We start from the raw sequence: 27392 nt of genomic DNA, 5'->3' as shown, positions 1-27392 counted from the left end.
TCCCCTCGGGCTCATCGGCTGTCCATCAGCAGTCACGACCATCGGACCTTCCCACGGGACTATTTTCAATTTTACTCGCTAATGATTGCGAAATAACTGAAATTATAACCCCCGTGTCGACCAAGGCATCGACCGGCCGTCCACTAATCCAAAATTTCTTCAGTTGGCTGACGATCGCCATTGGTCGTTCCAGCAGTCTGGTCTCCGCCAATCACCGCGCAGGCCGCCTTAGGCTCCTCCCCCTCGGGTTTCTTGGGTTTCGCTTTACTCTTCTTCTTCTTTTCCTTCTGACAGCTTCTCGCGATATGCCCTTCTTCATCGCAATTAAAACAGAGAATCGGATTCTTCTTTTTCGGCTTCTTGCTCCAATCGCTTTTCCACCTTCTTTCTCCTTTTTCTTCGAAGGATTACTTGCCCGGGGTAGCTCGCCCCGCAATCCTGGATCTGACGCTATAGATCTTGCATTTGATCAAGGCCTACTGCTCCGACAGCATGCTTCTCACGCTCTCTACGCCTATCCTCGTAGCCTCTCTCATAGGCTGTTCTGACGGCATCCGCGTGCAGTCTCGCCTCCTCCAGGAAATCCTCAACCGTCTTGATGCCCATCACGTAAAGTCTCTCGTACAGGACTGGGCTCAGCCCCCTGAACAGGTGATCAATGCGCACCTCTTGAGCCATGTCTGGCTGCACAATGCGGCACATGTCCATGACATCATGGTAGTACTCCGTGACATCCTCGTCCTTCTCTTGGACTCTCATCCGCAGCTTCCTTTCCGTTTGCCGCTTCAGATTTACCGCCATGAATTGCTTGAGGAACAGCGTCTTGAGTCCTCACACCTCTCTGTAGTGCTCCGGTTCGTCATCCGTCGCGGCTACGCGAATATTCCGGTCCTCCCAGTTATCCGGTCAGGCGTCTCTCGCCTTAAGGCCTACAATCCATTTGTAGACAGTACACTCGAGCGAGACGTCGATAGCCCTTGCTAGATCGTTATTTGACCAACGATTATGGCGGTCGATCCTTTCAAATAGGTCTATCCCCGGAACTTTTCGGGCTCCTTGTAGTGGAACATTGGGCGGCCCACCATGTCCTCCTCTTCTTCCAAAAACGGATCTCAATCTAGCTCGGGATCCTCCAAAGACTGTCGGCTCGGGGATCCACCGACACTGAATCCGCTTCGTCCCTGTTTCACGGTTGTCGCTTCCTGCGGAGTACTTAACGCTCTTGGTCGTAGGCCTTCGTGCGGGTTTCTTCCTCTCAAGCCTCCCGCCTCCAACAGATGGCTTCTATCGGTACCTGACACACTTCCTGGCTCCCGGTCACTAACCCCTGCGCTCCAAGCGAATTCGGGTCACCCGTCCGCTTCCACTGCGACAGCGGTCCTTGATCCCCATTAATTAGCCGCTCTTCCTGTCGCTCTTCGTCCCCCCCACCTGGTCCGTACGTTCACCTCTCGTCCGTTCCCTTCATCACGAGCCCCCTTACACTGCTTAGGTGCAGCCCTCGGCTCGTAAGTCCCCTCCGACACGGCACTTCCCGCTCCTGGATTCCTATAATCCTGGCCGCTCCGTGCTTCCTTAAATTTCTCGCCTTGTAGCTCGGAATCCGACCGGAATTGCGCCGGATCTTGAACTTCCCTTGTTCGGTACACTTCACTAGGTAAACACGCAATCCTCCCTCCTGCAATTGCGATCGCCCCACAGGTGTAGCTGCACTAACACCCGAGTAATAAGTGTGAATTTCCTTGGCTGCTTCCTCTGCTGCCCGCCTACGGCTTTTTTTCCCCCGCGTCTGCTATCACACTTCTCCCATGTGACATTCACTCGAGGATCCGCTGCGATCCCACTATCAACTCCACGCTTCCTCAGACCGTTGCTGTGGTCTCGTGCCCAGCAATAAATTGCCAAGTCCGCCTTCCAGAGACCCCTCACAGCAAATGCCTACTCGAGTCAAACGTGTCTTTGATTAGTGACAAAACAAAAGTATCTCCAACATGTAACAGATTCACTGGGTGTATTACTCGTAGGCAGGTTACACGATACACAGCAGTACACGACAGCACTTAACAGCACTAACAACACTACAGCTACACAGAATCACTACACTGGACTGCCCCTCTGGCCGGCCATAGACGGGCTTTTAAGGCCTCTGACAGAGCGGCAAAGTCCATTGACCATTACACATTTTAGGCCACTCACCATCCGGGGCTGAGCGACAAAGTACATTTGCGCTACGCTATTTTGAGTTTCATATTTTACCTGATAAGTTAAACTATTTTGAGTTTCATATTGTAATTGATTAATTTGACTATTTTAAGTTTTATATTGTACCTGAAGAAATAAAATAAATTTTAGTTTTTTTAGATAAATTTCTGAGTCTCTTTATTTTATGGAAAATAGCAGGATTGCCGCAAAGTCATCAATATATTCATCGGAACAATTGAGAACAAATGAAGATACTATTCGTGAATAAGATGTTTATTACGCATCTCACTTGTTTCATTGACATCTGAATTCCGTCCGAATGACGTCCAAGGTCTATCCAATGGGACAAGATTGGTACGAGTATTGGATCTCGGCGAAGTGCACATTACCGATACGTAAAAAACGTCCAAGGAATGTAAACTTGGAAATCTGGTATGTTCCAAGTACATCTCAGACGTCTCAAAATGACATGTTTGGGACGTCTCTGGAACGGCACTGTGTTATCTTGGATTCCCACCATCACTGCTGCTACTGTGGTGGCCGGTTGTAATAGAAATGAAACGAAATAGGACTGGAGAAATAGAACTGAAAATTTCCAGTCCTATTTCTACTGTAGAAATAGAACTGGGAGAATTAGGACTGATTTTTTTTTTATCTTTAAAGAAGTCCTAATTGTCCTTAGAGTTAGGCCTATTTTCTTCTTCCTTCTCTTAGATATTTCTGGACAATGAGCCTCTAAACCGGTAGGCAAGATGGGAGGGAAATGATCGGAATAAGCGGGTTGGCTTATATCCTTTATTATCCTTTAAGTCATCAAAAATTACCGTTGACAAAATTTCAGCGCTTAATTCACTTGCAGCTTAAGAACTCCATATGATTTTTTAAAAAATTCTGTATTTAACCGAAATTTGTTGCAATATATAGTTCATTTATCAAAAAATAAATCATTTCATAAATGTGAGTGTGATTTTACTTTGGTTATTATTTATTCTTTTTACGACTTGCATCATAGAGGGGCTACGATGGGTGTGGTCCTCACCCTTCTAGGGAGGGGGATGGTTCACCTAAGGAGCTGTGAACCCAAGATCCGAATGATCCCCTGCAACCCCCTCTGTGTTGCAAGATGTACGAAGAATTTACAATAGAAAAAGTTAAACAACGTTTAGATTTATTAAATTTAATTATTTGTTAAATGAACTGTATTCAGTAAAAAATGATGTTTAATATTCTGCAATAAAAAATTGTATAGAATAAGGAATTACAAGTGTATATTATTTTTGGAGGGTACTGTATATATACAGTTTGTGTAATTCATTTTTTAAAAAGATGTTTGGATAATTGGTAAATGGTCATAGTACTCTTAGAATAAGGAAAAACAAAATTCTTCAGAAGGAAAAAGAAAATTCGTTGACAAAAAATAGGGATGGTAGATTGCGGTGCCATAAGGGTCTATTCGGGGATTGAAATCGGGGATGGCATTACATCGTTAACCGGGGATTACACCGAGCACCGAAGTCACCGCACCGAGCACTGAAATCACTGCACCGAAAAAATTATCACTGCACTGAATCGATTAAAAAGCCCCGATTACCTGAACCCCAAAAAACCGCACTGACCTACCTGAAAAAGTGTCCGAACGGTTGTGACCCGGGTAGGTTGTTTTCCAGCGGTTCGGTTCGGTTCAAAATACCCGGAGAAACCGATAGACCCGGCGCAATCTCGAAAAAATGGCGCATGCATGGCGCCAAATTACAAAACCATGAAAAATACGATGAATTACCCGAATTTTAAGCTTAAATAAAATTTCGATCCGGGGCGGGGATAATCTTAATCGGTGCTCGGTGCGGTGATATCGGTGATCGGTGCTTTCCCCGATTATCAATGAATGGTGTGTTCTAAATTGGCATTTTCCCTGCTGCCATCAAGTTTAACAAAATATGACCCTAGTCACGTGATTCTCGTTGGCCTATCAGAACGCAAGGTCACTGGTAAGACTAACCCCCTATGGCTGAAGCGGTGCTATCGGTGCAGCACCGATTATAGCACCGTTCCGCACCGAAAAAAGAAATCCCTGGACCGAACTTCCCCGATTCATTTTTATCGGGAAGCTCAGCGGTGTCCCCGATTTGAATGTGATCGGGGCCGACCCCTATATCTATTGTCGATTTCGGATGGCTGCACTAGGTGCAGTAGCCAGTGCTCACTGGCTTGGAGCGAGAAGGGTCATGTGACGTCATGCACTCCACCGGATTGTCAGAAAATGGAGGTTACACTCGAATACTTTTTTCACTTTTTAATGTCGATTTCAGATAGTTGCACTCGGTGCAGTAGCCAGTGCACACTGGCTCGGAGCGAGAAGGTTCATATGACGTCAGCCACTCCACCGGGTTGTCAGAAAATGGAGGTTACACTCGAACACTTTTTTCACTTTTTACGCCGGCTGGAGGAAGTAACAGACGAAAGAAAAAAAGGCTCCTATCACTAAACTACACACTCTCTAAATCCGTCTGCTAAAAATTGCACTGCACCGCTTGCACTGACTAAAAAGTTCGGGAAAGAAAGTGCAGTTTTCGAGTGACCTCGGACGGTTCTGGAGTGCCACTGGAACGTACAAAATCGATGCACCGAAAAATATGATTGCACTAAGATTACCACTCGAACAAATTTTTCTCGGGGCAATTGCACCAGTGCAGAAAGGTGCAGCCATCCGAAATCGACATATGACTAGGGATCGGCCCCGACCCTAATCGGGGTGCATTTTGCCAATCGGGTTTCGAGATTCAGGGCCCAGGGCGGGGCGTTCAGGGCTCGGGGTGAAAATTTTTGAACCCCGATCTCAATCGGGGTTGAATCGGGGTGCCTAATCGGGGCTGCAACCCCCGATTGCAATCAATCGATCGACGTAAAAACATAATCAATCGAGTCGAAATCAATTATTATGATGAAAATCGGTGAGTTCGCCCCGGTTGCAACAATAAAAACCCGACCCAAATTCGCAGTTTAAATTCAGGCGCCATTTTTGCAAATGGTGTCGGGGCAAGCGGGTTAACCTCGATTTTTGCCCCGCTGACGAAATGGCACCCTGATTCAGCCCCCATTGCCTTTTCCCGTGGCGGGGCGGGGCGGTTAACCCGATTATGGCTACTCGGGGCCGATCCCTACATATGAGTATTAGAATACTGGTGTAGCCACGCTTATGGCGGGCGCGCGGTCCCTCCCATTGCCTTTTTGGCCTGAAAGTCTTTCTGTCCCATAACGAAAGCGCCACAGCGGCTGTGTTGTGAACTTGTGATGTATTACGTTTTCGCTATGTTTTCGCTCATTTTCGTCGTCTGTACTTCAGAAAGTAAACAAAAAGTGGCTTAATTAATAAGTGTGAAAAATGTATGTATAAACATATGGGTTGTTATAACCATAACAACCCTTAAAACTCAATTCATAGGTGGCAGTTACGGTTATGGGACACTTAAATCGATATCTTGCCTCATTTTCTCACAATCGATACGCGAAATTGGCAACAACTTTTGGGAAAAAATCCGAGAGGGGGGGTTAACATGGCCGTGGCTACACCAGTATTCTATTACTCTTATATGACTAGGGCTCGGCCCCGCGACGATCGGGTACGATTTTGGCCGAACCGCGCGGTTCCTTTTTTTAAAAAGGCCAAACCGGTGCGGTTCGGTTTATCAATTTTTGGGAACCGATCGCACCGCGGTTTCCGCGGTTTGTTGGGTCACACCGCGGTTCTTATCGGTCACACCGCGGTTTTAGGAAAAACCGCGGTGTAAAAAACCGCGGTTTAGGGAAAACCGTGGTGTAAAAAACCGCGGTTTAGGAAAAACCGTGGTGTAAAAAACCGCGGTTTAGGAAAAACCGCGGTTTAGGAAAAACCGCGGTTTAGGAAAAACCGTGGTGTAAAAAACCGCAGTTTAGGAAAAACCGCGGTGTGAACCGTAAGAACCGCGGCAGTTTACACAAGTTTACACAACAAGTTTTACACAGTTTATACAACAGTATAAGTCGTAAATTATGTGAAAAACCAGTTGTATTTTTGCCCACATCATTACAACAATTTTCTGAATCATCATTCGTCAATGTTTTCAATATCGAATTCAGTCAGATTGTGGGAACGTGAATCAATTTCGTTGATCAAACCGGCTTTAAACCAGAAGCGCAAGCAGATGAGGGCTTCAACAGTCTCGGGATTAAGGCTCATCCTAGCAATTCCAAAACAATCTTTTCCAGTGCTGAACGCCCTCTCACTGCCTGCACTAGTGGCTGGAATACTTAACATATCTCTAGCCATGTTTGATAATTTAGGCCATTACAGCAATGCCTGACAGCCTGACCTGACTCAATTAAGTAAATTAGTCTAAGTTCGAAGTTCAACTCAGGTCCCACCTGGCAACCATTGGTGCCACTTTACGCTCAACGCGATTTGATTGGTTGATTTGAAATTTCCGTCAAATTTTCAAAAAATTTTCAAAATGGCGGTGGTTCGCACCGGTTTGACTGAATTCTAAACCGAGAACCGCACCGAAGTAAAAAACGGCTAAACCGAACCGACGGTTTGGTGATTTTTGGCCGGCAAACCGCGGTTCGCCCCGATCGAAAACGATCGGGGCCGAGCCCTAGATATGACTCTGGGATAAGCATGATTGCGAGAATGCGCAACTCAGCACCGCTACAAATCTCATTCAGTTTGTTATTGTTTTATGAAGGATTAACAAGGGGGGCGGATGGGTGAGTTGGATAAGGCGTCACTTGGTGATCGGGGCACCTTGAGATCCGAGTTCAACTCTCCTGGTGAGCATAGTTGCTCCCACATCCGGGCACGCACCACTACACGAACAGTTCACACCTCTTCCTAAATCGCCTAACAAATCGCTCAACAAGTACGCATATAAAAATGATGGTACTTCCATCGCCCTCTTCCACACAAAATACACACTACAACATTTACACTGCTCATATGTGCGACTCACCTTGTACGACTGCGTACGCCGGTGCGGAAGGTCTTCGTTGTACAGAAGACCAGTTGCTGCAACAGCAGCACAGCACCCATTCCCTAAATCAAATCAAATCATGAAGGATTAACAACGAAATGCATTTCTAGAACTGCTAAATGATAACGTAAAACATGCAAATGTTACACATTGCATTCCAACTAACTTACCTGGCAGTTGCTTCAAACTTTGGATCAATTTTCACTGTTCTGATATGTTGTGCAGCAATGATCCTTCTTATCCGGCAGTTCAGGTACATGTTTCTTATTTGACAAGCATGTACTATGCTGAAGGAAACAATTACTAATGTTTTAAAGTGTATTCATCATTGTGTAATTGTTAGACTTCATGAGTTTGAACTTGCTGTGACATCAGTTGTAGAGGTAAAACAACCAGCTCAGGAACAGTTCTTAGCTAAAGTTAATTTACCATTTTCATTGGAAATAGGAAAATTTGACTCCAGTGGATTAGGTATATTCCTATATAATTTTATATGAATTTTTTTTTACTTCAAGATTTTCTTTATTAGATAGCCATCATCTAACTTTGTACTCCACCAGCTACTTTCCATGTCTTTTTGTTGTTTGCAGACAAATGTCAGCCGACAAAGTAAAAGTCTTGGTTAATGAACCATGGCAAAAGTTTATTGAAATATTCACAACTGAAGAGAAAATTTTACCTAATATGCAGATGTAAGTACTATGATATTGGCAGTAATTTGATATAATAAAGACATCAGCCTACATGTTTACAGCATTATTTATCTTGTTTCAGATATGCCAAAGAGGATGTTCATTTATCCAAGCCTTTCTTAATACAGTGTCCGATTAGTCAATTGCCAAGATTGACATACGCCTTTGTCACTTTTCACATCAGAACAGATGTTGAATGTATCAGAGATGAAGAACCAGCAGCCATAATCACTATTCTCCATATTCCAGACCGTTATTGCAACGCTCCGGCAACGACTTTGTGTCAGTACCTGAAATTCAAAGGCGGCCGGGTCTTAAACCTTAAGGTAAAGTCTTTGGTTGAATCTGTTACTTGGTAGATGAAATGTTTCCTTGATTGAGGTTTACTTATTTTCTTCTTTGTTAGCCGTTGTATTCACAGGAGAAGAATGAAAGTACAGATGAAGATGACTCAATGCGGAGATTTCTCAAAGAAGGCAACGTCAGCTGCATTATCTGTTGGAATTTACCGACTACACATGTTTTGCTGCCTTGCAGACATGCTTGTCTCTGTGCGAATTGCTTCAAGCGCGTAGAAAATTGCCCCATTTGTCGAAGTCGTGTCATTTCGTTCTTTGTAATCTAGTACAAATATGTCTCGAGAAATACCCGTTTAAAACCATATATTTCCACAATTGCACGAAAATGGTTAACACAAAAAAAAAACACAGCTATTACAAAGCTGGGAGTATTTTAAGAATCCATCCGCTCCCTGATCTTCATTTATAATTATTTCTCATTTACATCTTTCAAACTGCAGGAAAAAAAACTAAGTCTAGTATGAAATATGGCCCTTTCAGTAATCAGATTGTTCCAAATTCATTTTTTGTTAGAGAGAAATTGTTTGTTGAACGTACTAACCATAGACCACCTGTTCACCTGCGTTTCAGAAGGGGCGATGATGACGTGTGCTGCATTTTGTGCCAGTCCCACCTCGCCCCTTTGCACAGGTGTTAGCTGTGTGCACTGCACCACGTGTATCACTTGCACGAACGTGGCGTACCAGCTGATCGATGCATTCAATAATGTCATAAATGTTAAAAAAGTCTGATTTAAAAATAAATATTTATTTTGAGCCCTCCTTTAAAGTCGCTTTTTTACAATATGCATCATTCTGCATGTTATAAACACAATATGAATGTTGAGCTCGTACATGTAAATCATCGTTTGATAAATTACTCCATGAAGCTCATTAACGAGAAACAACTGGTACGTGAGACAACATATACCGCTAATAAAATTTGCTGTAAACAGCTATTTGACATTAAAATTCATAAAGTTGTAGTGTAGAAATCTTGAACAGATTCGTAATTTATAAGTTGGAAAAAAAGATATTTTATAAATATTCGTAGACAGTGACCCTATCACTGTTCCCTGTTCAGGCAAATACACAGAATGAGACACGAAGTACCATTTTAATAGTCGTTGTCGAGATCCATACTAAAGCAGTCGCACAGGAAACGCCTGAGCGGATGGAGGGGACACATAGGTGCAGATAGTGCAATATTTCAGGTTCTCAACTGCAGTTACAGTTTACTTTTGAAATTTAAATCGATAAATTATTTAATGACAAAAGGATTCGATAGCCCTCACGTGTACAGAGCCGAAATAGTAGAACGAGCTGGGATTATTAGGATTAACCATGGCACGCTACCAGAAGAATCGTTCTTCAGCCCGGAAAATGCATGACAAAAAGAAAGAAAAAAAAACTGCAGAGGCAACGGATTCACAGTCGTTATCTGAAGACAGCGAAGTCAAAGATGCCATTACAGCTTCAAAAATTGTCGACTGCGAAGGAGCCGTGGAGGTTATTCATTGGATCCCAGCGTCGGGTGGAAGCGTCATTCAAATCCCTGGTGGACAAGAGTCCGAGCACTTCAGTATTCATATTCACGAGAATGGCGATATTTTGGAGGTACCAGTTTTCGATACGGATACGGTACGTAACTAAACTGTAATCGATGTTTATTTATTAATGGAAGGTATTTTTTTTTAGGCTGAAGACTTGACGATGGCTTCCACAGTTCTGGCTCTGGGGGACATCGACAATGATCTATCAACTAGCCAATCTCCTTCTGCCCAAAAAACTCCCTCTGTGGAAACTAAGGAAGGAAGCGTCACCGTGTATGAATCCAATTTCAGGTGTAAGCAAGACAATGAATTGGAATTGCCAGGAAATTTGGAACTTAGGAAAGATCTTTTGCTGGAATCTTCCACTACCTATCTAGAAATTGATGAAGAAAATGAACTCCTCAAGACCGAAAATTCCATAGACAGAGATGAATTAGAAAATTCTTATGTTGACAATCCACATGATAGTCAGTCGCCTTCCGGCTACGTAACATTGGCTTCTTGTCATCTGCCTAGCGTCGTCCAAGATATTGACGAACCCCTGGATGCATCTGTCGAAACGACCAATGGTTTAATGCCGATTCCAAGCATGCTCAACTTTAATCCATCATGTTGGATGCAGAACAGCTACGAGGAAGCTCAAGCGCATTTGGCTCTTCAATCTTCCCATCAGCAGCTTGGCTCACCTTGCCATTATCCAATCATGTCAACAAAAAACAGCCTTTGGAGTATTCACATCCATCATTCATGATGATGGAAGATCCATTCAAATCATTGCCCGTTCCTGCGGGATCCAACGCGTTGTACCACCTTGACACCAACAATAGGCGGATCTGGGTACCAGAAAGCTCTTCAGCAGCTGGAAGTTATATTATGGATCGTAGTGGCAGATCTGGGCACGGTGGACATCGCTTAGAACAATTGCAAGATGGTGGGATTTTTATGGCGGCTGACATTGAAAATGAGGACCTGCTCCAACATGCCGTCAGCCTAGAACGATACCCAAACCCCAATCGTTGTTGGAGAGGTTCTAACCCGAGCAGAGCCCAGTATGAAAAAGGTTTGCTGATCTGTCCTAAAGCAAAACTGTCGATACGAAATTCTGTAATTCCCCAAATATTCGATAATAGATTATAAAAAATCCGCATGCGATCGAGAACGAACTCGAATGAGGGACATGAATCGAGCATTTGATTCTTTACGCGAGAAGTTGCCATACATTAAGCCGCCAGGGAAAAAGTTATCGAAAATCGAATCCCTCAGGTAATCCTTCTTGTTGTACGAATGTTCCAATCAACTAAGCTACGATGGTCAATTTCTTGGTTCCTCCAGGTTGGCAATAAAATACATACGTCATTTGCAGTTTTTGCTGGCTTCTCCTCCTGGTAGTACAGTGGATTTTGAAGCAACAAATTTTTCTCTGGATCCATTGCCGTCTTGGCGTTCCGTGGGATTGCTGTCCACTTCTTCTGGTGAAGCCTCAACATCGCTCGACCATCGACCTACTGCAACCAACAGCTACGGCTTCTCGTCTATGTTGCTAAGACACAGTCAACATCAACAAAAGAGCATGGATTTGGCTGCTGTGGGATCGGCGGTCGTTGATGTTGAAGATATCGATCAACCGTTCCACTCTTCGAACGTAGGGGCTCATCCGTTTTCTTGCACATACGAAGAAGCTTCGCCTTTGAATTGGGTTCAGCCAAATTAAATATCAAGGTGTCCCATCCCGAAACCAATCAACGGAAAATAAATCCAAGCTGGTAGATTGGCAACCTTTAATACTGTCGCTTGAGTTTTCTGAGGGAGGCAAACCTTAGTGTCCGGTGCAATCCAATACACCCAACAATTTCAGCTACTAAAATATATCAGAAAGGACGATGAAATTAATGTAATTGTGTGATTCTACGGCATTTATGCATCATGTTTAGCATTGTCATAGGTAAAAATACTGAGCAGATCAACTGAGGCTTTTGTAGAATAAGTCTGTAGTGCATGCCAATTTTTTAACTCTTGTTTGCGCTAAATTAAAATTCGGCAATCCAATCATATACTTGGAAATAGCCATAGTGGAGGAACCAGGGGTCTGTGTTTCTGGGTGGTTTGTAAAAAAATATATGAAATTACGAACAGTCCATGAGTAATTCACCTGTAATAAACCTGAATTGGTTTTAAAACTAACTAAATAATCATCAAAAACACTTTATCGGACGTTTTAAGGATATTTATTTTTATTTCGGTAAATTCCTTAAATTCCCGTGATTTCCCTAAATTTTCTTAATTTCTACCCCTTTTTCCGCTTTTTCTCAGGGGGTGAACCTCGAGAAATAGAGTCGGCGACCCCTCGGACGTGGCCACCATAAATAAGTTAGTATTATTACGAGATGATCGACAAAGCGGCACTGAATCAGTTAAATCTGGTGAACGGCAAAAAGATCAGGTTTGGCTCGTCTATTTCCACTGAATAATTAATAACAGCTATTACGAAAGCAAGAATTTAAAAAACAAAAAAATACCAAAACAAACAAAACGAAATTTTAAAAAATGTTGTGTTAATATTTTCGCTCTACACCAAAATTGATTAAGGAGATTCGAGAAGATTCAATTTGACCTTCAGTAGGAGTAGGGGAAAAGTTTGTTACTAATAAATCCCAAAACCAATCATGCTTTACATATTGCCCATGCCATTAGGGTTACGTGGATGTGTTGCAGTGATAAATAAACATAATCATTTGAAGTGTTCGAATAAGAGAAGCTATTCATACTATTGTTATCCTTTCCTATATTTCTGTTGTACCACCGCGGGGGGACGGGAAGGTAGGAAATTCTCCCTTCATTATGTTTTTGTGTTACGTTTATTTTATTTAGTGCGAAGTTCACCTAGTGTAAGGGCTCCTATGGCTATGACGTCACACGCTCTTTACACACAGGTGTTTTCCTATCCCTCCGTATTTTACAACATTGTGTCTCGTTCATCGCAGTAATAACACTTCACAATAACATATCACTCATTGTAGAGCAGCAGTAGTGTTAGCAGTGCAACACTGTACTTATTGTTCCTTTTTTCCCAAGCAATCTAACAAGCTGTTGAAAGAAACTTAATCCCGACCTTGCTAGCTTTACTCTTATCGAGGGGTCGTCGACTCTTTTCCAGGGTGAACCTAGAGATATTTTTCCGTATTCCCCTTTCTTTTTATTTCCGTGATTTCCGTAAATTTCCGTAATTTCTAGTTTTTCCCAAAATACCGTAAATTTCCGCAATTCCCGTACTTTTCCCTAAATTTCCGGGATTTCCTTATTTTTCCGTGATTTCTCTATTTTTCCGCGATGTCTGCTATTATCCACCGGATAAAACAAGAGAAAATAGAATCAAATTGAGGCCGAGTGCTAAAGCTCGGCCCCGCGCCAATCGGGGAGCTTTTTAGTCGATCCGGTGCGGGGATAATCTTAATCGGGGAAGTGATTTCGGTGCGGTAGTTTCGGTGTCCCCGATTAGAATGTGATCGGAGCCGAGCCCTAGCATTTTGTAAAAAATATATACAAAATTACCAACAGTCCACGAGTAATTCACCTGTAATAAACCTGAATTTGTTAAAATTAACTAAATAATCATCCAAAACACTTCATCGGACGTTTTAAGGACACTTATTTTTATTTCCGTAATTTCCCTAAATTTCCAAGATTTCCCTAAATTTCTACCCCTTTTTCCACTTTTTCTCAAGAGATGAACCTCGAGAAATAGAGTCAGCGATCCCTCGACCCTTATACACAGAAGAGCTCCCGAACAGGTTACCAAGGCTTTTGCTCCTATGATGTTGTACAACACGAACAACGACCCGACAACGTGCAATTCACAAAATATTTTATCATTTTCAATTCTGTGGTATTGAGATTGACACACGGACGTTTTTACAGCTTCAATATTCTGTTAAAATATCCTCAACAGTAGATCTTTTATTTCGCTTATAACTTGTACAACATACAACGGCGACTGACAAAATTCAGCTTTTGTAGGTTAGCCTACCTAACGATATTCCCTATTTTTATGTTTGAAGTTTATGTTGAACGCGTAGCATAAAGCAGTTTTGAATAAATTTCTTCTGGTGTTTACACAGGCATTGATACCTCCGTCACTGGAAATTCTTTTGTGCATGGGGTATTAGTGAACAATTTTTACCAAATGGAAAAAATTGACAAAATACGAACATGGTGCGAATCAATGCGGTAATACTACAAAAACGCGTCTAAAGGTAAGGACGAAATATCTAATTAATCATCGATCTGGATAATTCCATTTAGAGCCCAATGGCGCTGTGGCGGTTTTTTTTATTGCAATATTTGTCAACACCATCAATCTGTGTTAGTAAACAAGAAGGGAAACAAAGAAAGAAACAAGCTAGGAAGTGAATTAAAACCATAGTATTCATACTAATAATAATCGACATAGAAATTCAAACCAAAAACCTAGATCTGCAAACCACCCAAAAGATTTTCAAGTGACTAAAACGATTGACCAGCCGATACCATATTTTTTTTTTGCAAATCGTGTATTACGAGATATTTTATCATCCCAGAGAATTTTTTTTTTTTCGATATTAAAATTTGAACTCCTTGTATTTTTTGGCTTGTTTTGTGTCAGTTTGCTGTTGCTGCCTCTTCCTTTTGCTCTGTTATAAGGAATAAAACAATGAAATGTCGAAGTAACCATTAGTCAGCCCCGTCGATTATTTACCTTCTGTTTAGCAGCATGTTCAGCCACCATGTCACTGAAATCTTCTTTAGCCAAGTTGCCTTGTTGTTCCCGCAATGTTTGCTCGTAGCGGGCGGCCATCGATTCAGAGTCCAAACCTTCTAACTCCGAGGGATCCAAACTGAGTTCCACACCACCGCTACCTATAGCGACCATACATGTTCAAAGAGAAAGGAAATGAAACTGGAAACACCAACATGGCAAGAAAGGGTCTTACTCTTTTGCGTACTGGTAGCAGCCGCAATATCATATACATGGGTGGATCCCATCATCGCTTGACCGATTCTATCTGTCCGCTTTTCTGGTAGTACGGTATATAACTGAGGCGTCTCGGTACTAATAGATTGATAGGAAAGAAAGGTAATGATTACAGTAAACTTAGGCGGCGAATAGCTACCCTAAAGTACATACCTCTCCATTTCGGCTTCAATCTTTTTCTTTCGCAGCTCAATCATGTCTGGTGTTTCGAGACCAGCAGGTACAGATGAGAATCCGGAAGGTGTGGCAAGTCCCTCGGCCGGGGTGACCAAGCCTGATTGATCAATGGCACCTTCTTCGTCCTCGCCTTCTTCTTCCTCGCTTTCTTCAACCTCCTCCTCTTCTTCTTCAGACTCCAATTCACCCCATAATGTGCGATCAACCTCCTCGTCGAGCAATATCGTCTGTCAAGGGAAGATGGGTAAAAAAAAATTAATAGATATCCAAACGAAAGATGACTATCAAGCAAAAAGTGTTTCTGGTTGACTACTGACTACTACTTACGTCACCTCCGCTGCCAGTCAATCCAAATACATCACCATACAGAGGTCGCCCAAATTCGTCAACAGGAGGTTTTCCCCAGCCTCCTGCATGGTAACCAAAGGAGGAGCCATCTGGAATTGGAGCGTTCAGACCCGGGATCTTCAAATTCGGATAAGATGGAGGTGGTCCATACCTTTGCATTGCAATCAACCAGGGAGGGGGAATCCTGTTAAAGAAAAAAGAAAAATAATAATAATAAAAAAAAAATTATCAAAAGGATGCCCCTCGTATCAGTGATCCGACGAAAGATTTTGTATAGATTTTTACTTGTTTGAACTAGGGCCGACAGGCATTCCTAGAGCAGTTCGCAATTCATCAGACAACTCTCCCGGTTTTTTGTCTTTCATTCTGGTCTCGAATTCTTTGCCTTCGTAGTACAAATCACCCATGATTGTCATCTTTGGTTTGGTTTGCCACTTGAAGAAAGCATCGTGCAACTTTTGGTAGTCAATATCAACACGCCCCATTTTTGGTCGAACGCGTTCACGCATTTTGGCTTTCAGTGTTTTCGATTCTTCTTTTTCCTGCAGAGCAGCTCGCATTTCCATGATTCCAGTCTTTTTAATAAAATCTGGCAAATTGAAAGGTGGTTTCTCTATACCACGTTTTCCCTATGTAAAAAAAAAAAAATTCTATGGTTTGAAAATCCATTCAAAACGATAAGCAACTTTTATTGTGAACAAACCTGTAAATATTTGCGTTTCGCACACCAATGTCTGGGAACTGGAACAGAGTTCCTTGTAGCTTTTAAAAGGACAAGCAGCTTAGGATCTCTAGCGGTGACGTCATGCATTTCTACCACGTCGGGTCTTGCAACACACTGTTTCAAATCGGCCACACTGAGCCGAGTAAGCTGTTTAAGTTTTCTTTTCGAAACTTTTGGTTTGTCGTCGTCAGCGTTTTCCTTCTTCTCCTCCAAGTCTTCTTCTTCAGCAAACTTGGGCACTTTCTTAAGTTCCAAATTCCGTTGTAGTTCTCTTTTCTTGGCTTCTTCTTCTTCAGCTTTCTTTGCAGTTTTCTCGTCTATGATTTTGAATGCTTCAAATATTTTGGCAAACTGACGATAGAATGGGTTCTTCTCGTCATACGTGATTTCTTCCTGAACGTACTCAATGTCAACTTGCGGATATTCGTCGACATCATCATTCTGTTCATTTTCTTCTTCTTCTTTCTGTTGATGTCTCTTGGTACGCTTCTTCTTCTTCTTTTTCTTTTGATTTCTTTGTGTTTTGGTTTTTTCCTCAACATTGTCTTCTCCACCCAAATCATCTTTCTTTTCATCTATATTTCGATCAATCTCTACAATACTTTCAGCGGGGACTTCAGTAACTAAAAATAGAATAAAGGGTGTTTACTAACTCCAATAAAACCACATAATAACTACAAAACTTACTGATATTATCAACCTCTCCAGAGTGGCCTGTTTCTCTCACTCGGTACTCCTTGTAAGCTAGAACTTCTTCAAGTGCTGACGGCAGATGTTCATGGGCAGAAATGTCTTCATCTCCTGGAGGTGGTGACATAGGCCTTACCCCCGATCCGTACATACCGACAGGATTACCTTGGTAGGACATAGAAGGATCTCCATACATGTAATTTTCCTGGCCGTAGCCGGGTGGCATGTGATGATCCATGTTGAATTCGCACAAAATAATCTGTGATTCAATAAAGCGATGTGGTAATCGAAAGATTGATTCGTCTAGTTAAAGTAAAATAAGAGATCTCAATTTTCCGGTTCAAATTTCTGAAACGATTTTCTGAAACGAGGTTGGGAAAAAAAAACTTTTAAGCAAAACAAATTGATGTATAGCAGCTACAACAAGCCTCAAAGCCACTACCAAACGGTGGTGAATAGTGCATACTATATGAGATATTAGTAAAAACTACCTAGATGGCGGAACTAGGTTAGTTTACGGTGTGCTCATATGAACACCAGATGGCCACAAGGTAAAACCGAACGATTTTTTTTTTGTGGTGAGCTAGGCGAGCCGGGGGGGAAGCAGCAGTCAGAACGGTTTCTTAACATATTACTACAATACATGCGGAGAAAAAGTTTGTGCTAAGGGTACTGCCAAATCTGTGGGAGTGGTGTTCGTCGTTTGTGATTCATATTGTTTTGAGATATTCCAATTTCATCCGAGACCGGGTAAGTCTACTTTAGCCAATTGTCTTGCATTGTTCGACAATCGTTTCGTGGTCGGTTGTGTTCAGTTTCTCTTTCAGCAAGCCAGGGCTGAGTCGACATCATCAATTGAAACCGACGGCATTTTTACACTCTTTCCTTAAACGTGTACACCTCAGAGTTTTTTTCGTTTTTGCAATTGGCCTTCTGAAGGATCTTGCTCATGTATTTTCAGAAAAACTTGTCGGTGAAAAACGTTGTGTATGGCCGTTTAGTCCCACCCGTTTCTTGTTTCGGTGAAGCATCAAACGTTGGTAAAGCGAGCAACAAGCACAAAAAAGAGAAATCAGTTTCATTATCGGCAGCAGTTGGTGTGTGTAAGTGTGTGTGAGAGAGACAGAGAGGTTCTAGTGCTTGTGTATGAGTCGGATCGATAAGAGACTTCTATTCGAATCGGAGCTATGTCAGTGGAGGCCTCACAGTATCTCACGCCAGTATTGCGTACATGTTGACATTCTTTGCGAGAAGCCGTTTACAGTTTTCTCCTTTCGTCGATTTTTAAATATTCTCTGTTTCTGGCGGTGAGTGAAAGAGTGGGTCTTTTTCTTAACAGGGCGTTGGTGATCCAGCGTCAGTGCAACCACTAGGCCAACCCAAACCACATAACTGTCTTTGTAGCATTATCCCACTGTGAGAATGTTCCTGAATACTTATTACCAGATTATTAACCAACCCTTGTCCCATAGCTGTCTGCCCACGTTTTATCGAAACATTGCTGTGCAGACGAAGTAGCCCATTTATTTATGCGACCCTTGTCCAAAGTCTACGTCAAAGGTAAACAATGGATTATCTTCTGCACTCGATGATACCATTTAGATAGCTTTCTCTTATTGTAGGAGAAAAAGTGGTGGAAGTTACGTGACGTTAGCAGCTGATTTATGCGTCCTTCGATGACATAGGGCTCGCTTCAGGTTCAGTCAACTCTTGCCTTGTAGTTCATTTATGTCCACCCTAGCAGTGTGTAATTCGTCAACATAGACGCCGACCCTATGTGTATTGCTACTATTTTTTTTCTTCCTTAATATCTAACCCTCTAGGTTTGAAAGAGTGGAAATTCTAGTACCACGTTTTTTTTTTTTTTTTTCTCTTTTTTTTTTTTTCTCTTTTTTTCTCTTTTTTTTCTCTTTTTTTCGTTTTTTTTGCCGATGGAAGAAGAGCGAGAAAAGGTGGAGGAAAGAAGGAAAAGAAAGAACAGACAGAAAAGAAGGAGGGAGTTCAAAGATGGCCTCGAGCTGCACAAGCATGAAGGCCAAAGCCTCATTCCACGTACCTATGGCAACACGAAAAGAGCCAACGACGGTGCATGCGTCTGTACCTGGTCGGGACTACATTCCACTCTTTGGCTGGCGTTTGCTTAGGTTTTTTCACGTCACAGGCGCCATTTTGATGATCCGCCTGGCGGTTCGGTTGTTGTTATAGCTTGCTCCTCCAGCAGCACGCAGCAAACGGTCGTTCTCATCGATTTCTTTCGGACGTGTTGCGTAGCTACCCATCATTCGGATGTTATTTGTTGCCACATTCTTCGTCATTTTTTGAGTTTCGTAAGCGTGCATTACCTAGGCTTTCAGAGTGAACTAGTTACGACACACTACAGTGGAGCTAATCTGTTTTAGTGCGCACACGTAAGGAACTGATGGTGCAAACAAGAAGACAGCAAGATACAGACGGAAACATTTAGCACTTTTCTTTTACCTACCGGAATGGCAACCGGTCCTCCGTCGATTTTCTTATGGGAATCGCCGGTGCCGGCGTAATGGAAACCAACCGTGTGACGACGCAAGAACTTGTATCACACGGATGTTGATGCACGTTTCGTCACCTTAAGAAATAGGGTGGCCACAACAAAAAAAAAAAAAACTTTTTCCATCCAGTGCCAACAAAAATAACAAAAACAAAATGGGCAACGCCCATTCCGCTCTCCCGCACGATCCGCTTGAGTCGGCCGTAACACATCCTATCGCTCCAGCAGCCAACGAAATCGACAAGGTTATCGGGCTTTCTAAATTTTGTTAATTATTGGTAATGACAAGTCGTTCGTCTCAAAACAAGAAAACCGTCTAAAAATAAAACGGCAGCAAACAGAAAGCAGCACAAGAGAAAAGAAAAAAAAAATATTTGTTGGAATGTGGGCTAGGTTGAGTCTAAAGCACGTTACACGTTGCGTCTTACCTGGGGCGTAACGATGACCTGTTGCCCTCTGGTGTTGGCTGACATGTGAAGCGATGTCACGCCCCTCTCCTCGAGCAGCACAACTCCTCCTCTGTGGTCCTTCCCGAATTTCACGTCCACGTTGGATTAGGATACAAATTCCCCTTCTCGGTTTTCAAGCTGGCGTTTATTCTTTTGTGGTCATGACGAAGCAATAGATTTTCTTTCTCATTCTTCAGAAACGATAAATTCCTACACTTGCGGTTGTGTTCCGTTCTTTCTGGTTATTTATATTTTTTTTTTTACTATTATCCTGAAGAGGTACCGTAAGCAAAACATGATTCATCCTGTGGCTATTGCGAAAGCGTCAGGAGCCGGTGCGTAAAAAAAAAAAAAAAATGCCGTTATATTGCAACGTAAATTTTCTCTTGAAACGGTGTATTTTGCCAAAATGAGGCTTTTTTCACCCCCTTAGGTCCGAGTTGAACTAATGGAAGTGACTCGTATCCGACGCGTATTAAATACAAAAGTTTGGCACCTAATACTTGTATATTGTGTATAACAGGCTGAGAAAAGCGAAAGCAAAGAGAGCGGACGCCATAAAAGGATGGAGCGATTGCGGAGAAGTTTCCGCGAGAGTTTCCGTCGCCGCAAAGATCATGTCCCAGAGAGCTCTAAGCCCCACCAATGGCAGTCGGATGAGGCTGCCGTCCGAGCTGGAACCTGCAACTTTTACGTTAAGGTAATTACCAACCAAGTTTTAGGTTAGATTCGGCTTATTTGTATGTTGCAAATGCTAGCAAAAGGAGGCGTTGTATCAATTTACCGGTCTGCCATTTTCTTAATATATGAATCTTGGTTGAACTTTTACAGTATCTGGGATGCGTGGAAGTGTACGAGTCACGTGGTATGCCCGTGTGCGAGGAGGCACTTAAAGTTCTAAGGGTAAATCCGCCCATCCGTGCATCGCAAGTAAAAAATCCAAAGTGAATAAGTGCATTCGTTTTTGTTTTTCCTCTGCAGAACTCCAGGCGCCGACCAGTTAAAGGAGTATTACACATTTCCGGCGATGGATTACGCGTCGTCGAAGAAGACACCAAAGTAGGAAACAAAATACATATTGCTTTCAGTATCATTAGCTAAAAACCATGTTTCCTCCCTTTTGTGCTTGATGGCAGGGTTTGATTGTCGACCAGACGATTGAGAAAGTTTCCTTTTGTGCGCCGGATCGTAACCATGAAAAAGGCTTCTCGTACATCTGCCGCGATGGCACTACGCGTCGCTGGATGTGCCATGGTTTTTTAGCCAGCAAAGACTCGGTGAGGACTGTGATATGAATTGCTGTCAATCTACGAGACAAGCTTGATTGCTTCAACACTGGAAGTGGCCGTTGTTAACGATAATGAATTCACGGCTTCCTGTTTTGTTTTCCTGTTTTTTTTTTTGTGTTTTTGTTTTTTTTTGTTTTTTTTTTCTTTCTTTTTCTTTCGTTTTTTTTTTTTTTTTTTCTTTCGTTTTTTTTTTTTTTTTTTTGTTTTTTTTGTTGAATAACTAGCAATCCGGTTTCTGACCTTGTTTAGGGAGAGCGATTAAGTCATGCAGTGGGATGCGCTTTTGCCGTCTGCCTGGAAAGAAAACAAAAGCGTGACAAGGAATGCAGTGTCACCATGAATTTTGACACCTCTAACTCTACGTTCACTCGCTCGGGCAGTTTTAGAGCGGCGCCCTTAACGGAGCGCATTCAAGACCCACAAGAATACAGGCCAGCTGGTAATATTCGATCATCTTAGTGTACACATGAAATGGAGATTTGGTATATGACGGAATTTTGCCAATTTAGACCCTCCAGCGCCGGCAAAAGCGGTCGTCAACCCGTTTGCCATCGAACGTCCTCATGCCGCCCCACACCTGCTTGAGCGGCAAGGTTCATTTCGTGGGCTATCACAGTTGAATCAAAGTTCACCTTTCAAGAGGCAGATGTCACTTCGAATCGGAGATTTGCCTTCGACTGTCGAGCGCCAGCAGAACTCGTTAAGCAATGAAGCACCGAGCTACAAGTCCAACCTGATCATCACTCCTGGTAAAATTTCTCTTATTTCATTTCTGCTCATTTCTCTCTCCCTCTATAGCTTTTGCATCCTTCTCCGCATACTGTCTCTGTGTCTGCTCGCCTTCTGTCCTTGTTTGTGTCATTATCTGTTGGGTTTTTTTTTTTTCTTCTCTTCTGTTATTTGTTTAATGCATGCTTTAATACCATTGACCTGTCCTATAGAAAGTCCTCAGCCTCCTCCCCGAGTTAGTCGCCACCGGATGCAGCCATCTCCAGGTCAAGACTCATCTAGTGAGTGAATCACTGTTTTGCGTACCTTTTTATGTTGTTGCTTTCTATTCCCGGCCTGTTGCGTGTATATAGGAACAGCAGATCGTCGGAAGACTTTTTGACCAAATTACTCTCTAATTTTAGAACTTGTGTCATAATGTTTTGGATTGGTTGTTACAGTGACACCTATTCCGGAAACTTCGCCCATGGTTGAACGTTCCAACGCAGTCAGCGCTATGTGCCAGCAGCTGTCTCAAGGGCTGTCTCTTCTATCGTCCACCGACGATCCTTTCCTCGCGGACAACAAAGTCAACGTAACATTTCTGGCTGAATGACGAAGTATTGAAATATATTTAAAATGTGTCTGTTTTGCTTAGGTGATCCCACCAACTAATGGATTTCAAGTGAACAACAAGGAAGTACCAGTGAACAATCCAATGTCACGAGGCGAACAATGGCTGGGCAGCTTAACGGCGAGCGTGACATCTCAGGGACCGAGCTCACTACCGCCTCGCCGTCCACCTGCCATGGTAGCGCATTCGCGATCCCAATCATTGGGATCGCCGCCTGAAACCCCTTCCACTAGCTCGGTTAGTCATCCAGCGGCTGCTGCTCCGCCGCAGCTGCCCGCAATACCACCGCGCAGTCCTTTCCACACAGCGCTTCATTCCTCTTCTACTTCACCGGCCAGTTCGCCTGCACATCATTCCCCTTCTGTCGCTAATCGAACAAGCGCTTCAATCTCGGATCCGTTTGATGCCGAATGGGCCGCTTTAGCCACACGTAATCCCAGCAACACAAATCCTTTTTTGCAGAATTCCGTCGTCAAAACCTTCGAAGTTCGTATGTAGAGAGGGTGATATTTCTTTTCTTTAGTTCTCCCCAGCCAACCCCCAGGGTTTTTTTTTAATGATTTGTTTGACGTGTTTATGTTTTCCCTGCCTCTTAACACACACACAAAGAAAACAAAACAAATAACAAAAAACAAAAAAAAACAAAAAAAAAAACAAAACAAAAAACAAACAAAAAAAAACAAAAAAAAACAAAACAAAACAAACAAACACAAAAGCAAGAAGAAAAAAAAAACAACAAACAAAACGAAGACATTCCTTTACTTCTTGTACCCCCGCAAAGCTATGTTTTGCCAACAACATTTTTAACTTTTGAGTATGTCTTGTATTATTTGATTTAAATTTTTCTCTTCATTTTAGTATTCTTTGTGTAATATTATGTTTTTTGCTGGTGGACGGTGCCAAGAGCTCTTTCCTCAGGCGCGAGTGTGCTAGTTCCGTTTTAGATTTGCGATGCCCTCTCACTGTGTCACGCATGTGAGTATTGAGGAATAACTAATCAACTCCATCCCTTTTGAACCCATTTGTTGACCATTCGAGTAGACTTCTCTTGGTTAAAATCAGAAGAATCGAACAAGGAGAAGGAAAAGTACTTGGTTGGGGATTTGTAAGTTTTATTTCTACAAACCTTTCGCACAGACAGTTACCCTCCTAAACAACGGACAATAACGATTCGATTTAGATTCACATTGCTTCATTTGCATTGAAGCGGGAACTATTGCACAATTTGTATATCTCTTTATCTTTACCTTAGCGAAGACAGAAAAGAAAAAGAAATTATTATAAGCCATGTGGTATATGTGTTTCAATGTATATAATGTCGAGGACAACCCAATCGTACGCGGGGAGGGTTAATTTGAACGAAATTGGGACATACAATGTGGTGCCGTGTAGCATATAATGAGTGATAGATGTTTCACACGCTCAGTGAATGTTTCGTCGAAACATACGAGAGTTGGCGTTGAGTGAAGGGTGGGGAGGGGGGGGTACATCGGACACTTCTAAATTATATGCACCGTTCGCTGTTTGCAGGCCATTTGTCTGGCCATTAGCTGAATTGATGATTGTTTATGCCTTCCCATCTCCCATTATTGCCCTTTTGCTAAAGATTTCGGTCGGTTGCCTTTACGCAGGACAATGTCTCCAACACCCTGACATGTATCCAACCAAGGATGAAGGCAAGACATTACCGATTTGTGCTCTTTTCTTCCCATCTTTGTTTTTTTTTTATTTTAATCTTTACTTACTTGCCATGTAATCTTTTGGGACATGTCTATAAAAAAAATTTTAATCACATTTTGCGTAAACAAAACCCCACAGAAAAATTACTAAATCCCAAAACTTCGATGGATTTTCTTCTATGTTGTAACGACAATACATTCTCCTCGTTCTCAATGAGGGTTCTTTGTTGAATTCTTTCGATTTTGCCAAAAGCGCTAGTAAAATCATGGTGTCGTCTAAATTTGATGTGATTGACTGTACTGTAATGAAACCACACGAAACAGTTCTGCATGATAAGTTTAGCTAACACAGTTAAATGAAAAGTGAAATAGACGCACTGTCACGTTCCGAACGCCGGCCTTTTTTCACGCCTTTAACATAGCTTCTTACGGCTGCGGGGGCAGCCGAGGGTAAGCAGGAGTTAAAAAGTGGGGGTTTGACGTATGACAATATTCTTATTTTGATTCATATTATTTTATTCTTATTTGGTGATGATATGCCTTAGATGGTGACTTATGCCTTATTGCACATTTTAAAAAATCTTGTCTAAGGAATCAGTTTTCCGAAGTTATTACTAACAGATGATTTAAAAAGAAGACGAAATATTTCTACGTGGAAAACCCTTCATCATTATCCCTTAATACTAATTATACTCAAATCAGAGTAGTTTATTCAAGGATTTTATTTCTTTTTGTTTAAAGGCCCCGAAAATCCGATAAGGCAAACAACTGTTTTACCTTATCAGAAATATAAATTTACGGACAAGTTTTTGGGTGTTTAGCCGCCATATTTGCTAGAAACAACCAATCAAAGTATGCTGAGAAATTGGCCGGAAAGAAAATAATCTCGAGAAATGATCTTTTTATATGATGAAAAAGTAAGAAAATCATAGCCCAAACCCGAATCGGCCGTTTTATATTGCTCCGCAATCCTTTACTGTTCAGCTCATAATTGCGGGAACTCGACGTTGCACTGCATCGTTATATGCTCTACAACAGAATACCAATGTTCACTTTCTAGCTTGGGAACATGGCCGTAGTTCCACATAAAATTCTTATTCCTAATCTATAGTGACGTTTTCCTTATTAGAGCTGCCGGCTGTCAACGCCATTCCTGGTATTGAGGGTCACCTTTTCCCATTGAAAAATAATTTCATTTACGTTTATTGTTTATTTTTCGTTCTTTTTAATTAAATCAATACAATGCTACCTTAATCCTTTTGGTTTCATTTTTTAAAATATTAGTTAAACTAAGCAACTGAATACTTTCATTGAAATTAGTGTTAATTGTGAATTGTCACCCATGGGCAGTGTAACCCGTTCCAAAACCCCAAACTGAGGTATAAAATTTTTGAAAAATATTGTCGCGGGTGAAAAGGGAAAGTGGTTTTCTCTTCGCAGAGATGAGTCACCCGCTCCTTGTACAACGCTGCGACCGTGGTGGGTGAAGAAATTATCAGGAGAAGACCGCTCTAAGGGAAAATACGGAGATACGCAGTCCGGAAGGGGAGTAATTCGCGCGACGGTATAAAACGCTGCCCCGAATCAATGTTAGATGAGTCTCCATCGGGTTAACTCCCGGAGCTAGGCTCCGTCAGAGGAGTTCCCTGAGTTTCCTAGAGGTCTTCAGACGCTTCTCCGAGTCTGGGTAAATTGTTATTCCCATTTTGGTTATAGTAAAACATTGTTTAGTATAAGTCATCACTTATTGTATTATTTCTTGTTTGTGCTAATACAACATTCGTGTGACAATATTCATCAACAAAAAAGTTTGAGACAAAAAGTTTTGTGAAGTTTTTGCGCTCCATAGATATACTCGACCCAATAAACGTAAGTAAAAATTATCATTGGTATTAAAATTTTTTGTTTATGAATATTTTTTCATTAATTTTACATAAATGGATAGCTCTTGCTGTCCATTTCTGTAAAATTTATTTATTTCGGACCTATGAATTTTCGGCAAAAAATTATTTTAACTTTACGTATTATTGGGGGATGGGGATTACCCGAGACCCGTGAAACCGAACCACCCTACAAGAAAATTTGTGAATCGGTTTACTACTCGAGTAACTGTTTTTAAGCGATAATTTTGTAAAAATGGACAGCTCTTTTCAAGAGTTATCCATTTCTGTTATTTATTTAAATTTAGAACATCTAGTTTACCGATTACAATTAAGTTAATTTCGCGTATTACTGGGAAGAAAATTCCCTGAGACCAGTCAAACTACACCAACCTACACAACAAATATTCAATCAGTTTACTACTCGAGTAGGTATTTTTTTAAATTTATAACATCTAGTTTACTGATTATAATTAAGTTAATTTCGCGTATTACTGGGAAGGAAATTCCCTGAGACCCGTTAAACCGCACCAACCTACTTAACTGAAAAATTGCCGATCAGTTATGACTCGGGTACGTACTTTTCATATGATTCCATTCAGATCAAAATACCCGTGTAAACGATACGACCTGGTCCAAACTTGAAATAGGTTGGGTAAGTAAAGGAAAATAAATAAGAATACAATGTATTACACGAAACGGGGCAAACAGGGTACAAAGGAATGTAATCGGGTTTTGGAACCGGTTACACTAGCCGAATGCCCATAAATGACAATTCACAATAGATCTTCAGCGGATGCTGAGTTGCACCACCTCGCAATTCAGCCCAATCCCATCTGGTGTTTTAGTACCATAAGTAGGGCTCGGCCCCGATCACATTTTAATCGGGGACACCGCTAAGCTTCCCCGATAAAAATGAATCGGGGAAATTCGGTCCGGTGATTTCTTTTTTCGGTGTGGAACAGTGCTATAATCGGTGCTGCGCTGATAGCACCGCTTCAGCCATAGGGGGTTAGTCTTACCAGTGACCTTGCTCTCTGATTGGCCAACGAGAATCACGTGACTAGGGTCACATTTTGTTCTTGTTGGCCGCAGGGTAACTGCCAATTTAGATCACTGTTCATTGATAATCGGGGAAGGCACCAATCACCGATATCACCGCACCGAGCACTGAAATCACCGCACCGAATCGACTAAAAAGCTCCCCGATTGGCGAGGGGCTGAGCACTACCCATAAGGCCCTCTTGAGAAAAAGTTTTTTAATCTTAGCATTATTATTAGTGCAAATTTTTGCTTAAGTGTAATTTAAATATGTAGTTCGAATTTATTACGATTTTATTTGATAAAAGAAACTTAAACATCTATCTCTATCTAGTTTTTCTTAAATAAATCATTATAGGACGATGTTTACATTCAAAATCATCTGCTGATGGCTACTTGACACGGTAAAACGCCATCTATATTTTTACTTTTAAAGATGATACCTATC

At 41.9% G+C, this 27392-nt stretch overlaps 4 protein-coding genes across 10 annotated transcripts; 3 read left to right on the top strand and 1 right to left on the bottom strand.

Annotated features, from left to right (window-relative positions):
- The first annotated feature begins 6905 nt into the window (after window positions 1-6905).
- LOC116930752 (cell growth regulator with RING finger domain protein 1) lies at window positions 6906-9020 on the top strand. Of its 2 annotated transcripts, XM_045168416.1 has the most exons (6): window positions 6906-6923; window positions 7294-7461; window positions 7552-7679; window positions 7738-7900; window positions 7983-8226; window positions 8307-9020. In XM_045168416.1, the coding sequence occupies exons 2-6, from the start codon at window positions 7343-7345 to the stop codon at window positions 8523-8525; spliced, it is 873 nt and encodes a 290-aa protein (XP_045024351.1). In that variant the 5' UTR covers window positions 6906-6923; window positions 7294-7342; the 3' UTR covers window positions 8526-9020. The 2 variants fall into 2 exon arrangements, with proteins under 2 accessions (XP_045024351.1, XP_032794053.2); XM_032938162.2 differs by lacking the exon at window positions 6906-6923 and having other exon boundaries at window positions 6931-7461.
- A 348-nt stretch (window positions 9021-9368) lies between these two features.
- LOC123469439 lies at window positions 9369-11572 on the top strand. The gene is given in 6 exon segments (XM_045168415.1): window positions 9369-9451; window positions 9516-9878; window positions 9936-10509; window positions 10512-10850; window positions 10921-11053; window positions 11123-11572. Coding segments are annotated over 5 exon segments (1722 nt in total). The 5' UTR covers window positions 9369-9451; window positions 9516-9581; the 3' UTR covers window positions 11502-11572.
- Window positions 11573-14381: 2809 nt separating this feature from the next.
- LOC116930763 (splicing factor 3B subunit 2) lies at window positions 14382-17192 on the bottom strand. Its single transcript, XM_032938171.2, has 8 exons — window positions 16735-17192; window positions 16027-16670; window positions 15609-15952; window positions 15303-15507; window positions 14952-15202; window positions 14758-14876; window positions 14523-14683; window positions 14382-14457 (listed from the first exon to the last, which is right to left on the bottom strand). Exons 1-8 carry the CDS (start codon window positions 16973-16975, stop codon window positions 14386-14388), a joined length of 2037 nt encoding a protein of 678 aa, XP_032794062.1. The 5' UTR covers window positions 16976-17192; the 3' UTR covers window positions 14382-14385.
- Window positions 17193-17323: 131 nt separating this feature from the next.
- On the top strand, window positions 17324-24237 carry LOC116930772 (protein numb). Of its 6 annotated transcripts, XM_045168413.1 has the most exons (11): window positions 18109-18297; window positions 18360-18434; window positions 20237-20413; window positions 20545-20616; window positions 20695-20772; window positions 20850-20990; window positions 21252-21441; window positions 21512-21751; window positions 21944-22012; window positions 22172-22305; window positions 22369-24237. In XM_045168413.1, exons 3-11 carry the CDS (start codon window positions 20279-20281, stop codon window positions 22840-22842), a joined length of 1533 nt encoding a protein of 510 aa, XP_045024348.1. In that variant the 5' UTR covers window positions 18109-18297; window positions 18360-18434; window positions 20237-20278; the 3' UTR covers window positions 22843-24237. The 6 variants fall into 6 exon arrangements, with proteins under 6 accessions (XP_045024346.1, XP_045024347.1, XP_045024348.1 ...); XM_045168411.1 differs by lacking the exons at window positions 18109-18297; window positions 18360-18434 and adding an exon at window positions 17324-17487; XM_045168412.1 differs by lacking the exons at window positions 18109-18297; window positions 18360-18434 and adding an exon at window positions 17653-18044.
- Window positions 24238-27392: the final 3155 nt, after the last annotated feature.

This window comes from Daphnia magna, linkage group LG1, assembly GCF_020631705.1.
Source record: "Daphnia magna isolate NIES linkage group LG1, ASM2063170v1.1, whole genome shotgun sequence".
Taxonomy (NCBI): Eukaryota; Metazoa; Arthropoda; class Branchiopoda; order Diplostraca; family Daphniidae; genus Daphnia; species Daphnia magna.
The sequence above is the reverse complement of the archived record's forward strand: the minus strand, read 5'-3'. Positions and strand labels throughout refer to the sequence as shown.